Source organism: Plectropomus leopardus, chromosome 1 (genome assembly GCF_008729295.1).
Source record: "Plectropomus leopardus isolate mb chromosome 1, YSFRI_Pleo_2.0, whole genome shotgun sequence".
In the NCBI taxonomy this organism is placed as follows: Eukaryota; Metazoa; Chordata; class Actinopteri; order Perciformes; family Serranidae; genus Plectropomus; species Plectropomus leopardus.
The window spans coordinates 26,819,273-26,835,223 of NC_056463.1; the positions used below are offsets into that span (position 1 = coordinate 26,819,273).

A 15,951-nucleotide genomic window follows, 5' to 3' on the forward strand; every position below is an offset into this window, starting at 1 on the left:
CTCCTGCTCCTCCAAACTGCACCTGATTCTATTAACGTCCTTTTTCTGCTGGCCAGCCTCAGCTAACTTAATTGTCCACGTCGGTCTTAATAAAGACCTCAGACTGAGGCTGAATGTCATTTTGTGCCTTTATGGAAACTGAACTTGCTTAAAACCTCTGCAAAGGACACTTTGTGTACCTGTAATGTTCTCACTGAGGTCTATTAAGAATTTGTTGTTTTGTTGTGGAAGTATCATTCAGAGGGTAATGTACTGTACAGTTGTTGGCTGGTAATCTGCATAATGCACAGGTTTATTTAGCTGTGGGACAACCCTGAGCTATATACACTTGTGCATTATGCATGCAAGTAGTTGGAAAGATAACTCATAGCCTGCAGGCTAGTTAGACAAAGAGATGTGGGCTGTTTGTTAGAGTTGACTTGGTGTAGAAATATGATGTATCGCTTTGATTAAATAACTCACAATGTGTTACGCAGTTTGCAGTACTCAAATGGCACTAATGTTTTTTTTCGATGCAGCATACAGCACAATAAAACACACCAGAGGTTACTTAGAAACCATATTTCAAGATGTAAGATGATGCAGTTTCCAATCAGACTTCCAAATTCAGTTTAACATCCTGATGTCTTTCTCTGTGTGTGTATGTGTGCACGCCTGCGTGTGCTTGCGTGTGTGCGTTTGTGTACGCAGCCCAGACAGACTGTGCTGACAGCAGCAGGCAGCATTGGCCAAGCCAGTGGAGACCTCCTTCGCCAGATTGGAGAGAACGAAACAGACGAGAGGTTCCAGGTAACGCTGCACCCCATCCATTTATCATCGTCATCACCACAGTCTGTGCAATATTCAAAGAAAACTCAGTCCTCAGGAACTCAGTTAATCAAAACCACATTGCAACCAGGGGAATATGGAGAGGATATTTCCGTACTTTAGCTAGATGTTTTTGTTTGAGTAGAATACTACTCTAACTGTTAAGCTTGTGTTTTTCCTTCATGTAGCTCTTACTTGGCTGAATCATGATTGTTATTGTAATACAATGATTGTTGAAGTTATACATACAGAAGATCATATCAGCACAACTTTTCTTTTAACCTGCCTGTTGCAAAGCACTGGAGTGTATTTCAGAGTTTTACAGTAATTCAGCAATTATGAGTTGTATATGTGGGCAGTGGGTAAATGTGCTTTTTAAAAAAAATTAGATTAGACTGCTGATACTGCCATCAATGCGATTATATAGTTGAGTATATAATATACAATAAACAAACTTTTGAAAAATTAAATGTGATGGCAGTTAGATGTCCTATTTCTGTTCTGTTCTTCTGCTCTTCAGCACAATTACACACAACTACAGATATAATCCTATGACACAGAACATAATGAATCATAATTTAACCTTTATCTGCAATATCCAAATGCAATGATATAAATGCATTAGAAGAAAGACTGTGCAGGTGTATGATGTTGGTGATAAGTTGTTTGGTTTTTTTCATCTTTGCCGCCCGGTGGTATAGGACATCCTGATGAATCTGGCCAAAGCAGTGGCCAACGCTGCAGCCATGTTGGTGCTGAAGGCCAAGAACGTGGCCCAGGTTGCAGAAGACACTGTGCTTCAGAACCGGGTCATCGCTGCCGCCACCCAGTGTGCCCTTTCCACCTCCCAGCTGGTGGCTTGTGCCAAGGTACAAGAATATGTTTAAGACTCACATTTCATGCTTAGTAGCAGAGAGTCTTTGTACTAAATGACTCGCATCATATCGGTATTTGTATAATATGCACTCAATTCCCAAAAAGTAAATTCAGTGGATATTATGCAAATACTTTGAATATGATGCACTGGTGGTGTGATGTTTTACCATTTATTGTGTCAGATCTGTCTCGGATTTGAATGTTACACTTGCACAGTGGATGTCTTTTGGGAAGCTATTGTTAAATCTTTTTGGTTGAGTGCATTAGATAACTCTCCATTTGTTATGCATCTCCACTCATAAGTAGACCGCACAGTGAAGTTTGGTAAATAGAGGTTTTTCATGTACTCAAAAAAGTCTCCTATTTATCTGAAGCTAAAAAAAGTGTTTTTAGAGAGTGAATATATCAGGATGCACTGAGGCGCCGTTAAATACCCCATGCCCGCATCGTATTTGCACATCTTTAATTGTACAACCCACATGCCTCTAATTAGTTTAAATGCCCTCCTGGCTCCCAATCAGAATAGTTGCATTTACTAAACAAATCCTCACCTCTCTGCATGGCAATGTGATGAGAACCATCTGCTGAATCCCTTTTAAGTCATTTTTTCCCCTCTCTCCCTTTTCTGTGTCCTCTGTTATCTATGAAATGTGATTTAATGATCTAAAGACTTAGAGAGATGGTTCTATTACAATTTAAAATATGTTTGACGTTTATGTCTAAGTCGCATTAGGGAGGTAAGATGGAGATTACTTTGGCAATATTTCTTTTCTTTCTTTACCACTGAGAAATTTAAACTGGATCTGATCTTTCACATCATTATAACTTTAGTGCCATATGATGTAAATGATTTCTGTTTGTGCGTCTGTCTTTCTGTTTGTCCGTTTGTCCCATTCTTGTGAAAGTGATATATCAAGAACGCCTTGAGGTATTTTCTTCAGATCTGGCACAAATCTCACTTGGACTCAGTAATGAACTGATTAGAATTTGGTGGTCAAATGTCAAAGGTTGAGGTCACTGTGACCTAACAAAAAATCTATTTTTGGTTTTAAAATCATGCACTAACCATGACAAAATTTCACACAAATGTCTGATACGATGTAATGATGGAGTGATGCCATGTTATATTCAAATCAAGGTCAATTTCGCTGCGATTTTAACTATATTGCAGAAACAGGATAAGCTGAGAGGGAAATCCAGGCACTCCAAAAGTATGCGAATGTGAACATTGCAGAAACACTCTGCCAACCATTATTCCACGCCATATCTCAGGAACAGAAGGGGAGACAGTTGGTTGGATTCTGCATTAGTGACATTAATCTTGGGTGTCCACCTTGAAACTGTACTGATTTTGTATATCTTCGTGCTGCCCGGGCTGAAGACATTTGTGAAGCATCCGTGCATTAGCAACTTCTATATTTGAAGCATTGTTAAGTGTCTTGGCTACATGTGAGTTTAAACAGACATGGATCTAACCTATAATTGCAACTTGACTCTTTTTTTTTTTTTTAATTTTACAATAAGGATGAAATAGACTTCACTTTTTCTTTGTTATGTCCTTTCCTCTTTCACTATTATTTTTCTACACTTTCACCTTGTTATTATAGGTTGTGAGTCCCACCATCAGTTCCCCGGTTTGCCAGGAGCAATTAATTGAAGCTGGAAAGCTGGTGGATCGCTCCGTGGAAAGCTGCGTCCAGGCTTGCCTCTCAGCCACAGAGGATGGGGAGCTCCTCAAACAGGTCAGCTTGATTAATCTCTAGACTAAGGGTGCTCTGTAATGTTCCATCTATCTTTTTTGTTTTGTCTCTTAAGATAACAAGATACATCACAAGTTTGACCTAGAAAATACTAATTGGCAACAAATGAGTTCCCTAGAATCTCTGATTCTTGCTTTTTTCCCCTATAAACCACACTGGAAATTCTTATTCAGGGTATTCAGTTTGTGTGCTATCCCCCGGCTTAAGAAACAATGAAGATAATGAGTCAGTGTGCGTCTCCCCGGCCTGATGGAATAAGAAGCAGGCAATAATGCAGCTTAAGAAACACAGCAATAACGTTAATGACTTGCATCTCCTGTGTTGAAGGTGAGCGCAGCAGCCAGCGTGGTGAGTCAGGCTCTGGGAGATCTCCTGCAGCATGTTCGTCAGTACACCTCGAGGGGAGAGCCTATCGGGCGTTATGACCAGGCCACAGACACCATCATGACCGTCACAGAGAGTATCTTCAGCTCAATGGGAGACGCAGGTGAGTCCAGAATATGATATGATACTTGGAGCTGAAAGCTGAGAAAATTAGTCATAACTGTGCTTCTGCATCAGTTCAGCTTTGAGGGGGACTTTTTCTAATATGCTAAAAAAACAAAAAAAGTTTAACATGTTTGAATGAATGCACTTTTTTTGTGATTATGTACAGCACTTAGATTAAAGAAGAGGTTGATTAATTGCCCTTTAACTGAAAATTAAGCAGTCATCAGCAGGAAAGTACAACCCACAGCCAGCTACTTTCAGCGAGGGTTTAAGTTTTTATTAGTCATGCTAGCCACACAGATCTAGGGACGACAATCAGTCCAACACTTTAATTCAAACTAATGCATCCATACAATCATTGGATGGGTTACCATGAAATATTGTACAGAAATTCATGGTGACCAGAGGGTAAGACCTAATGACTATGGCGAGTCTCTGACTTTTCCTCTATTGTCTTTGTGATTTCCAAATGATTACAACGCAGTTTTTGCTACTGTCATGCTTTGAACAGTTTTGCACGTCTGTCCGTCCTGGAAAAGGGATCCCTCATCATCCTCTGCCATCCTCCATTTTTTCCCCCCTTTTCAGGGTTTCTTTTTGGCAGTCTTTCCTTAGGCAATGTGAGGGTCTAAGGACAGAGGGATGTCGTATGCTGTAAAGCCCTCTGAGGCAAACCATGTTTAATGGGCTTTATAAATAAATTGACTTGACTTGACTTGACTTGACGTGAACTTCAGCCTTTAAATGAGGCTAGACTTGACCTTACTTAGCCAGATATCTTGTTTTTAAATAAGTGATGACAAAGCACTTCAACTATGTATTATCTAAGCTTCGAAACCTGCTTTCCACAGCAGGTTTCTCTTTTCCGAGTAGATGTCTCATGGTGTATTGGGCTCGTGCTTTATCCCATCTTCTCCTCAGAGAGAATGGCATGATGGCAGGTTTGAATGGAAGCACTGTCAGCCGTGGTGAAGCCACAGAGAAAAGCTGACAGCAGCGTTAGCAAATCTGACAGCAGAGAAAGACAGACGGATAGAAGGAGATTCACAGGGAATGTCCCGGGCCGGCGGTCAGCTTAACAGAATTGATTGGTTTGATAGACAAGCAGAATTTCTGTTTGTTCTGCTGAAGCTTGAAAACATGCAGCTAGTTGGAGAATACAACCTTAGAACCGGTGTCAAAAATGTGTCAGAAACCGCTGTCAAATGTGTCAGGTGGTGTCACACCTGGAGAAAAAAAACGACTGAATCCTTCTGTAGTGGAGTGTTGGCAGATCAACTGATGCATTCACAAGAATTATCGCCAAATAGCTTGCGGGGTATGCCAGGTCTGCTGTGATAGGGAGAATATAGACAACAATCCTTTTCTTATCCCTGTTGTCTCGTTAGTCTGAATCTAAGAATATTTCTGAAGGAATCAAAAACACCAGGGCTGCAGGGACAGTTGCATCTAAATGTGTCTTCACAAGTCACCTACAGGTGTTAAAACATTCTGCATGTCTGATCAGGGAGAGCAATACAACTGTGCAAGAAATGCAACTACACTGAGCTGAGACAAAGATGTTTGTTTCATATCTTGTTTCCTGCCAGGTGCTTTTTTATGATGCTGATGTTGAACTTTCTGTATAAAAAGCTCACTGTTGATTATGACTTCAAACAAGTTACTATCGTTTCTGATTCAAAATGAAATTATGTCAAATTAAAAGTCAGTGCAGTTTCTTGAAATATTTATCTGCTTCAAGGATTGCCAGCATTGCATCATTATCCTATATGTGCATCATTATTCTCAATGCAAAAGAAAGCAGCCATCAAATTTGATTATTATTGCAAATGGTCAAAGATATGTTTTTAAAAAAAATTAAAATAATCTAAATTATTCATGACAAAAAAAACTCATGCTCATTCTCAGTCTCTCATTAGAGTGACTCATACATTAATTCATTTCTCCAATTTTCTCTCTCTATGCTTCCTCCCACCTCCACACCACCTCTGTACCTCTCTAATCACGTCTCAGGGGAGATGGTTCGTCAAGCTCGGGTTTTGGCACAGGCCACGTCAGACCTGGTGAATGCCATGAGGTCTGACGCCGAGGCCGAGGTGGACGTTGACAATTCTAAGAAGTTGCTGGCAGCTGCTAAGTTGCTGGCAGACGCCACCGCAAGGATGGTGGAGGCAGCAAAGGTAAGCACTATGTGAGACAAAACATGATGATGATATTTATTGCATTTATTTTCTTGTAGTTTAGCATTTATATACTAAGTCATCAAAAGCAGTAAATCCACTGAATTTAGGAGCAGCTGTAAAACAAGCTTTAGTCCATGCATAATTCACCAAAACAGTTCACCCAAAGTAATCTTTTGGGCAAATTTTTGGTTGTAATCAAAGCACAGGTATATTTTTAAGAGCAGTAGCTTATATGAAAATGTACCAGGCTGGGTTTTATCTACTTGTACATTAAGGATGACGTTTTCAGTGACAGCTGAGGGGAAAGAAGCTGGGCCAGAAGCCCTAAGAGAAGTGTGAGTGTGCGTGTTTGTGCAAAATTGGAATTTAAGACGTTGTTTTGATTAATAAGAGATTCCCTTTAAATTTTCTTCCATAAAAAAATATTTAATTTGGGGACACACATTTTTTTTCTTCTCTCTCTCAAAGGTTTTGGATGGTAAAGTCAACATCTGAAAATGTGGTTATGTTGGTCCACAGACACTAGTAGTGTCTGGTTTCATGTGTTTTCAGTATTTTTCTATCTATTTGTATGTCTGAATTAAGATATCTAAGTTTTGAATTAGAAAATGTGTTATTGCCCCAGTTAAAACACTTTGTGTGCTTTAATTATTCAATTCAGGGTTCTGCAGATCCTTAAAAAGTCTAGAAATAATTAGAAAGTAAGGCATTAATTTGTACTAAAATGACTTAAATCAATCTAAAATGCTAAGACATGAAAAGGAGGTTTTTATGAATGAAATAATAAAGGAGGTGTATGAATAAAAATAATTTATTTTAAAAAATAAATAAATAAAATTAATGAATTAATTGATAACATCTATTTTTGAAAAATATTTTACCTTTCTCTTTTTAGCTGTAGTTACTGTAAATTTGGCCTGAAATTATACTGAATAGTATAACTAAGTTTTAAAAAGGCTTAAATCTAACTTGCCTTAAGCTCTAGGTCTGATTTAATTATTTACCCTTTGTAGCAGCTGCACGGTGTGTCTCATTCCCCTTTCACACCACAAATAAAATGTGCTTGTTTTTAGTGTGAATGGGTCAACACATATTTAGGCTTTGCAACACTCAACCAGGGCTCAGTGCCTCTCTGATGATCTTTGGTTTTAATTTTGTTGCTTTAATTGTCATAGAATTACTATTGGAGTTGTTACAATCCTTACTTTATGATACTGAATGCAACTTGGGATGCTCTATGGCACAATTTCTTCTCTATTTAATGTCAAATAAACATCAACATTAGCTGTTGCATCAAAACGTTTCATAAGATGACCAAATAAAAGAACATTGTTAAGACTATGCACCATATTGAATATGCAGTGTAAATATTGTAGTGGACAGTTTTAATTAATTGGAACTAAACAAATTCCTGTGTAGTACATAGATTGGACACAGTCTGGTCTAATCCTTTGGTTTAATTGCTGTGTTTTTGGAAGTGCAGTTAACAGCTAAAATTAGCCCATGAAGACACCCGTGCACAAAATGAATAATTTTATAAATACACAATTATTGGGCTGAAAAATTTTAATCCACACGGTGTTTTAAATTAACCGTCCAGTTGTCCTCACACCTCAACTTTCCGGCATAACATGATTAACAGTAAGAGGACATCAAACTCTTTCTTCCCTGACTGCTGTAGGGCAAGCTTAGATTTGCCACTCATCCCATCTTCCACTATCCAAACCATTTATCTGCTATCTCTCTCCATCACTCTCATTATCTGTCTGCAGAATCACACACTGATATTAATAACTCTCCACTTTCACCGTGAAAATTAAATGACGCCCTCCGGCTGGTTTGATGGTTGAGTTTGATGCCAGACTTATCACTGTCGCAGCTGTACATTTATCTGTGTCAATGGAGGATGAGACCTCAGCCCGGTGTTGCCTTGGTAACTGATTGATATAGCTTGTACAGTTTAGGTTTTGGACCATATGTTTTGCAGCTCACTGTGATTATGCTCAGTTTTTTTGTTTGTTTTAATCCCTTGTCAGGTAATGATTTGTTTGAGCGAGACACATATTGTGCATGGTATTGTATCACTGTAAAACAGATCCTGCTTTTAGAGGGCTCGTTCCCCATAATGAATTCATGCATGTGATATCTTGCTACTTCCTCTGGAAATCAGCACTTTTTAATAATTATGCAAATTGGCTGTTAAATTTAAACTGTGTCAGCAGTTGCCAACAGGCAGATGTCAGCTGCAAACACTGATTTGAAGCTGGTCACTAACATCATTTTACTGGCATTAATAAAGTCAAATGTTGAAAAAATATTTTCAACCCGTGAAATTACTAGAAATTAACATCAAAAACCTTTTTTTCTGTTTGTACATATGTGTCTCTTGTTCATAGTGATATCTGTGTCTATGGTAACTTCTGTCAGCAGCATCAGGGGGGGATAACATCACCTTAATGACACAGGTTTTCAGTGTACACACACACACACACACGCACACACACACACACACACACACACACACTCACACTCTCACCTCTCTGTGTAGCTGCAGGTGAAGCTACAGAGTTCCCAATTAATTAACCTAATGGCAGCAGGCTTAACTTTCTCTGCAACAGCAGGGGACACGGCGGTGTTGAGTGACATTGGTCTGCCCAGAACCCAGTTAACTTTCTCTGCTGGATTCATATAAATGGGAAGATAAAAAGAGCAGCTCTCTTACATGAATAAACAGCATCTCTTGATATTTAGCCATCAACAAAGAAGTGATGAAGATGAGCTACAGCGGAGTTTAAGTGCAGTCATTTAAATCTGCGGCATTTTCAAAGGTCTGACTACACTGAGTGGATATTCCAAGATGACTTCTATGCGCTGATGGCAGTTGCGTGGGTGTGTCTAAGTAGGTGTGTGTGATGCGATGAGTGCTGACATGTCATTCAGGAATGATAATGCTTTAAAAAACAGCAGTGCAAAAGAAAATTATATTTTTACAGATTGTAGGAAGTCAGGGGAATTTTGGACAGATCATTCAGTCTTGATTTTTTTTGTCTTCCCACCATTTTACCAGCTATTTACCATCCTGCTCACTCTGTGTGTGTTTGTGTGTGCGTGTGTATGTGTGTTCTCAGGGCGCGGCGGCATACCCAGAAAATGAGGACCAGCAGCAGAGACTGAGGGAGGCTGCAGAGGGCCTGCGTGTGGCCACCAACGCTGCTGCTCAGAATGCCATTAAGAAGAAACTCATTAACAGACTGGAGGTCAGTGTTTCACCTTCATAAGGCTTGAGTGATGTCAGGGTATTACAGTATAAAGTGGTATTTAGATATCCCAAAGGTATGATTTTCAGTACTGTCAAAAATATAGACACTCCTCTTTCTGTTAAACTGATACGGAGATGCTGCATTGAGGCAATTTAGTGCACAGCACTCACCACCAGATGTCAGTCACTGCCCATGAAACAGGCAGCTGAGCTGAGAAAAATGGCGACTGCAAGTGCTGGGGATAACATTACAAGACTAGCAAATGCCTGCCAGCAACAGCAGAGAAGGCGAGCTGGGCCACACAGTGTAAAGCGAGCATGTTTTCACATCTACACACACCCGCGGGAATATGTCAGCCGTCGCCAGTTGGAAAATTTTATGGTATTGTGAAATATTAGGAAAGTATGAAAAAAGAGATGCAGTTCAAGCCTAACCTTTAACACACTGGCTGAGAAACTGCTACTTTAGGATGAGGATTCTGAAAATGTCAACAATAAAATTTGACATTAAAACAGCAATTTTTGATTCTGTTAATTAAATAAGTGAATATTCAGTGTTAATTTCAGCAGCATGTCGTTCACTTTTAAATGTCAGCGCTTTAGGCAGATTCAGTTTGTTGTTACTCTGTTTAAATGGCCCTGAAATGGGAAAAGGAGTCATTTGTCATCAAATGGGATCAGAAGCTCATTTGCCTCAAGCTTAGTTAACTTACAGCTCAATTTAATATTTAACTCATAAACAGAGTTAATGAATTTCACAGCTTTTGTTACATGCGTTACAAGTTGCGTAGTCCTTTGCACTTTCATAATGTGTCTTGATGAGCAGTTATATGTGCATTTAGTTCATGATTATTAGGTAGTTGTGATAAAATATTAGTTGTAATATTGGGATATTTATTATCTACAACAGTTTATTTATTTTGTATAAACAAGATGTAAGACCTTAAATTGAACTTGAAAATTTAAGGACCAATAGGACCAATTATAGGATATTTACACTCAAATGCATTACAATATGCTATTCTTAAGGTTTCAGCTTATCATTTTGTGAAGAGAGGACAGACCTACATAGAGACAGACAGAGAGCTGCTGTTGACCGTAATTTACATGTGGATGTTTTTATGGGTCTTTTTATTCCTCAGAATGCTGCCAAACAAGCTGCTGCTGCAGCCACACAGACCATCGCTGCTGCTCAAAACGCCGCCGCCTCCAACAAGAACACCGCTGCTCACCAGCAGCTGGTGCAGAGCTGCAAGGTGAGGATATGTGCTGACAGCAGGGTGCCACTTACTGTTGGGTTTGTTCCATTCCCCCTCCTGTTAAATGGAGTATTAAAAATGTCTACTTCACAATATTTTTCATTCATAACTAATAACATCAACTGTTTGATGTATTGTGTGCATTAAATTGCTTGCTTGATGATTTATAGAATAGTATAATAGAGAGAAGTCTCCATTTTGACTTTATTTAAGCCTGTGTATATGTATGTGTATGTGTATGTGTGCTGTGTGTGTATAGGCAGTGGCAGACCACATCCCACAACTTGTCCAGGGGGTGCGCGGCAGTCAGGCCAAAACAGAGGACCTCAGTGCACAACTGGCTCTCATTATTGCCAGCCAGAACTTCTTACAGGTGCAGCACACACAAACACACAAACACACGTACAACCTTACTATTTCTCACCTTTGCTGGAAGGGAGAATGTTAAAACATTATGTACTCAGATTCTGAAACTTCAGTCCTATATTGGGAACCAGGCTGAACAAAGTATAAATAGCTTTTCTGCCATATGGGGATCCATTGAAAATAGGCCTGTAACCTCTTTTTGGTGTAAGCAGGCAGTTAAAGAAGCAGTGGTGTGGTGGGATTACGTCTTTAATGCCTCAGTTGCTTTTTTACAGATGATGGAGTACCGTGGGCTCTACAAAAATACCAACACATAATTTAACCTTTGTTCCTTGTTTTTGCTCAAAGCAACATTTACTTTTCTAGGCAGTTCCTTAATGCTCTAAGGGAAAATACAAGTTTTATTGATTTTTTTTTAAGGATAAAAGTATTTTCTTTACCCTTTTCTTTTCCTCTCTGCAGCCTGGTAGTAAGATGGTGACCTCGGCCAAGTCATCTGTTCCCACGGTGACGGATCAGGCTGCAGCCATGCAACTGGGTCAGTGTGCCAAGAACCTGGCCACCTGCCTGGCTGAGCTGAGGACGTCTGCACAGAAGGTAGAGCGCAGACACACAGAGGCACTCGCATAAATTCATATTTCATATGCAAATACATGCAAAAACAAACCTAATAGACTTAAATCATCCAAGAGAGACACTGTGGCTGCTCTATGGTTTAAACCACCGCATGAACAAAATAACATCAATGAGTTTAAATTTGTTTTTTTTTTATTCCACATCAGAAGTGAGCTGCTGTAGTAGAAGCTTTTAAATTACATACTTATCACATCAGTTGATCTGTTTAATTCGCTCCAGGTGCAGGATTTGGAGCAAGTGTATGTTTTGTGTATAACTAGCCATTTGTAACTACCTGAAACTGACAACAAAATTCATTTTTGTGAAAGTATCACTACTTATAATGTAGTAAAACTCTTGGAACCATGTGGATTGTGAGTGACAGCAGACCTCCTTTATTTTCTAGGCTCATGAAGCCTGCGGCCCCATGGAGATCGACTCTGCGCTCACAGCCATCCAGACCCTGAGAAGTGAGCTGCAAGATGCCATGCTGGCTGCTGTTAATGCCCAACTGAAACCACTACCCGGAGAATCAGTAAGCTTTTTTAGACTTGTAAGCTCAGTTTTACAAACGATATTGACTACCAGCAACTCATGTCTGAAGCGCGGTCTGTCAGGTTTGCAGCCCAATATTTTGTAAGTTGTATGTAAAGCTGCTGCTTTATTTTCCATTTTTCCTCTGCCTTAGATGGAGAAGTGTGCTCAGGATCTGGGCAGCACCTCTAAGTCAGTGGGATCCTCCATGGCTCAGCTGCTCACCTGTGCAGCACAAGGGAATGAACACTACACAGGTTGGTTTTGCTGACACACTTTGACTTCTTGAAAACTTTTACTAAGGAGCAGAGGTCATGTAATCATATCTATCCACCAACCTTTAGTTTTCGAATACATACACACAACATACGCATCTCCTGAGTATTTAGTATTTAGCGTTTCTTTTGCTGTAAACATCACAACCTCAACAGCCAACATGAGCATAGCTGCCAGTTTTAATTTTAAAAAATCCTTGATCTGTGGGTTAAAAGTGTGGTCGCTGCTTCAAATGCTTTTTGTTATCAGCATCTTTTGCTTTGCAGTATACACTGCTCAAAGCTTCTTTCTCTTTTTTTATATCAGACTGAAATATTTGAACTGCTTGACTTGTGATGAAACAATCCAATTATCCAGTATTCAGTGTCAAAACTCACATGCTGCTTTGTGTGGTACAATAGAGTAAGGCCATTTTTAACACATTAACCTTGAATGCTTTTGTTATTTTCAGTGGTAAAACTGCTTTTCAAAGACTTTTCATCATCTTTTTAAAGTGATGAGTGAAATACAACTCATCAATTAAAGGAGGAATTCTTCACCCACAAAATGTAAATTGTAATGTAAATGTAAATTTGTATGCAATTACTCGATCTATTACGTTGAATTAATAAAGAAAACGTCTTTTCTCGCATGCCTCTAAGGTGAATAAAGAATCTAAAAACTGATCAAATTCTTGATGAAGTAAGCAGACGCTCTACTTGTGTGCTGAAGTTATTCAAATAGTAATGTTTTGGTAAAGATAGTAATGTTTTAGTAAAAATGCATGTGTCCTCAGCAAAAGACTGGATAAAAGAGACTGCACAAGTTGTGTGACATTTGTAAACTAACGTTTTGATATAGTTCTACTATTTTTTAACTCGGCCCCTTTTAACTGCAATTCATCAAGAATGATCACCATGTTTGGATTCCTCGTTCACCACAGAGGCATGCCAGAAAAATAAAGTTTTCCTCAAGAATTCAATGTAACACAGGGTGAGAAATGTGTATACAAATGATTATTTCGTGGCTGAAGTATTACTTCAATGTTTTTTATAGATGTTCACTGCTACATATAATATGGCTTCATTCCAATAGTTTTATCCCATTCAGCTGGTGAGTTGTAGTTAGGATGTCCAATTTCTTATGAGACATTTGTTGTTGTTTCCTTTTGGACTAAATTACATTTTCTCTGTTTCTTATTGACACATATTTGTCATTAATGAGTAAATACTCTGTTTAGAAGTATGGATGTTAGTCTTTGAGATTTTGAAATGAGTACATGCTAGTGACATCATCTTGTAAAAAAGTGTCATATATGTATAAATGATCTCTGAGTTCTGTCTCTGCTGAGCTACTTTCCTGATGGTAGTTGTCATCAGTTACATCTGTACTTTTTGTTACCTGTGATCCTGTGTGTAGGAATAGCAGCCAGGGAGACAGCTCAGGCCCTGAAAACACTGGCTCAGGCAGCCCGCGGCGTTGCTGCCTCCACCACAGACCCCAAAGCTGCTGCCGCCATGTTGGACTCAGCTCGTGACGTTATGGAGGGCTCTGCACTTCTCATTCATGAGGCCAAGCAGGCACTGATTTCCCCCGGAGACGCCGAGAGTCAGCAGAGGCTGGCACAGGTGAGATGATTCAGGATCGCTTGGGACTATGGAGTCTATTCTGCATGTCTGTCCTTTTTAACGCATCGAGTAAGTCTTTATGCTGCAGGCTGGAGGATCAGTCCAGCCTTCATCTTTCTGTCAGACTAAAGCACCGGCCACTACAAAGACATTCCTGCCAGCTGTCAAAACAAAAGTCTTGCAACTTGAGTCTGCGAGACTTTTGTTTGCACTGATTCATTTGCAACTGAACTGTCATTTTTCATATTCTTTAACCTTATCTCCACCCTCAAAAAGTTCAGTAAAGGAAATAATGTTTTGCTCACCACATATAGTTTGATGAATGTTTAATTATTGTGGTTTCATCTTCAATTCATTACACATCAAATACACTGTTTTAACTTGGAAGCCTGAATTTCCACTAAAACAGAAAGTTTAATGATGCTAAACATTTTATAGAGCCCTTTGAATTGTCAAACTTTTTTTTTTTTTTTTTTAAAAAGTGACTTTTAAAGGTGGCTAAACTGAATTGGTTTATTTATGAGATATTAAACATGCAGCAATGTAAACTGTAAAGAAACATCAGCTCTTTTGCCTGACTTTTTTCTTTGCTAAATATATTTTGGCAAATATTTTCTCATGGACAATATCTTAGCTGGCTTAGGAATACTAAATTGTAATGCAGAGAAAACACAAATAAGGCTTTTTAGAAAAAAAAACAAAAACTAATATAATACTACTTTGTCATTTGAAAGTGCAATGGGATATAAGACTAACTGAAGCCTGTGCTGCTTTTTTAACATATGGGCTCTAAGCCTTCACTGAAGTCCCTGTCATGTTGTTTTGTGCTTCTGTTTCAGCCTTTACGATGTCACACAAACATACAGGCTGATAAAAATTAAAGAAAAAAGTTGCAAATTTCAGATTTCTAGCTCAGCCTGGTTTGCTGCATATACGGTAGATGCTGCATATAGATGATACCTCTCTAACTCAGTCTTCTTTGAACCTGCTGTGTGTTCCAGGTGGCTAAGGCTGTGTCTCACTCCCTGAATAACTGCGTCAACTGTCTGCCCGGCCAGAAGGACGTGGACATGGCTCTCAAGAGCATCGGGGAGGCCAGCAAGAAGCTGCTGATTGAGACTGTGAGTTTGGTCCGTGACTCGGCAAACCTCTGCCAGCGAAAATAGCACCATGTATGTCTGTAAATGCCCCCCAGCAAAACGATCCTTAAGGGATGTATCAAAATTAATGAGACATAAAAGCTGAAAATAAAGTTGACTGCTAGAAAGAAAAAAATTCAGGTATTATTTTATTATTTTCAAGCGCATTGTTAAGCAAGGTCACAGTCTGACAAGGCGGGGATACTAACATTTTATCATTGGTATACACATAGGGGCAGTGTCCTGATTTTATTTTATATTGTTTAAAAAATTTACGCAGCTCACAAATTTCTGAGCTCAGACACAGTCATTATTATACTCAGCATTATTGCAACAATTTTAACAGAGCTTTGATATGGTTGTTTTTTTTAATTGTACCATTTTTTTCTGTTTTATTTTAGATAACTTGAGTGCTTATACACAGTTTACAATGAACTGCAGTTGTGGCTGCTGTCACACCTGCTATTTATGTAATTGCTATCTAGCTTTTTTTAACCTATAGTTAAGTGTCTCTCTTCCATCGTGGACTCCTTCTCTGTACCTTTGGTTTAGATCCCTCCAGCCTCCAAGTCCTTTCAGGAGGCCCAAAGCGAGCTTAACCAGACAGCAGCAGACCTGAACCAGTCAGCAGGCGAGGTGGTACATGCCTCCAGAGGCTCCAGCAGCCAGCTGGCAGTGGCCTCTGGAAAGTTCAGCGAAGACTTTGATGAGTTCCTGGACGCTGGTATAGAAATGGCCGGTCACACCCAGGTCAGTCTCGTTATATCGGTTTTACGAGAAC

The 15,951-nt window shown here is 39.3% G+C and overlaps 1 protein-coding gene across 2 annotated transcripts in view; it reads left to right on the plus strand.

Moving 5' to 3' along the window:
• Window positions 1-15,951, plus strand: part of tln2a (talin 2a) — a 108,493-nt gene that overhangs the window by 65,740 nt on the left and 26,802 nt on the right. For both annotated transcript variants that reach the window (XM_042510228.1, XM_042510314.1), the window contains exons 18-31: window positions 691-789; window positions 1,509-1,676; window positions 3,291-3,425; window positions 3,771-3,930; window positions 5,946-6,112; window positions 9,244-9,372; window positions 10,517-10,630; window positions 10,893-11,006; window positions 11,462-11,596; window positions 12,021-12,149; window positions 12,303-12,405; window positions 13,823-14,031; window positions 15,033-15,152; window positions 15,723-15,920. In XM_042510228.1, coding sequence (XP_042366162.1) covers window positions 691-789; window positions 1,509-1,676; window positions 3,291-3,425; window positions 3,771-3,930; window positions 5,946-6,112; window positions 9,244-9,372; window positions 10,517-10,630; window positions 10,893-11,006; window positions 11,462-11,596; window positions 12,021-12,149; window positions 12,303-12,405; window positions 13,823-14,031; window positions 15,033-15,152; window positions 15,723-15,920 — 1,980 coding nt within the window. The remainder of the gene's footprint in view (window positions 1-690; window positions 790-1,508; window positions 1,677-3,290; window positions 3,426-3,770; window positions 3,931-5,945; window positions 6,113-9,243; window positions 9,373-10,516; window positions 10,631-10,892; window positions 11,007-11,461; window positions 11,597-12,020; window positions 12,150-12,302; window positions 12,406-13,822; window positions 14,032-15,032; window positions 15,153-15,722; window positions 15,921-15,951) is intronic.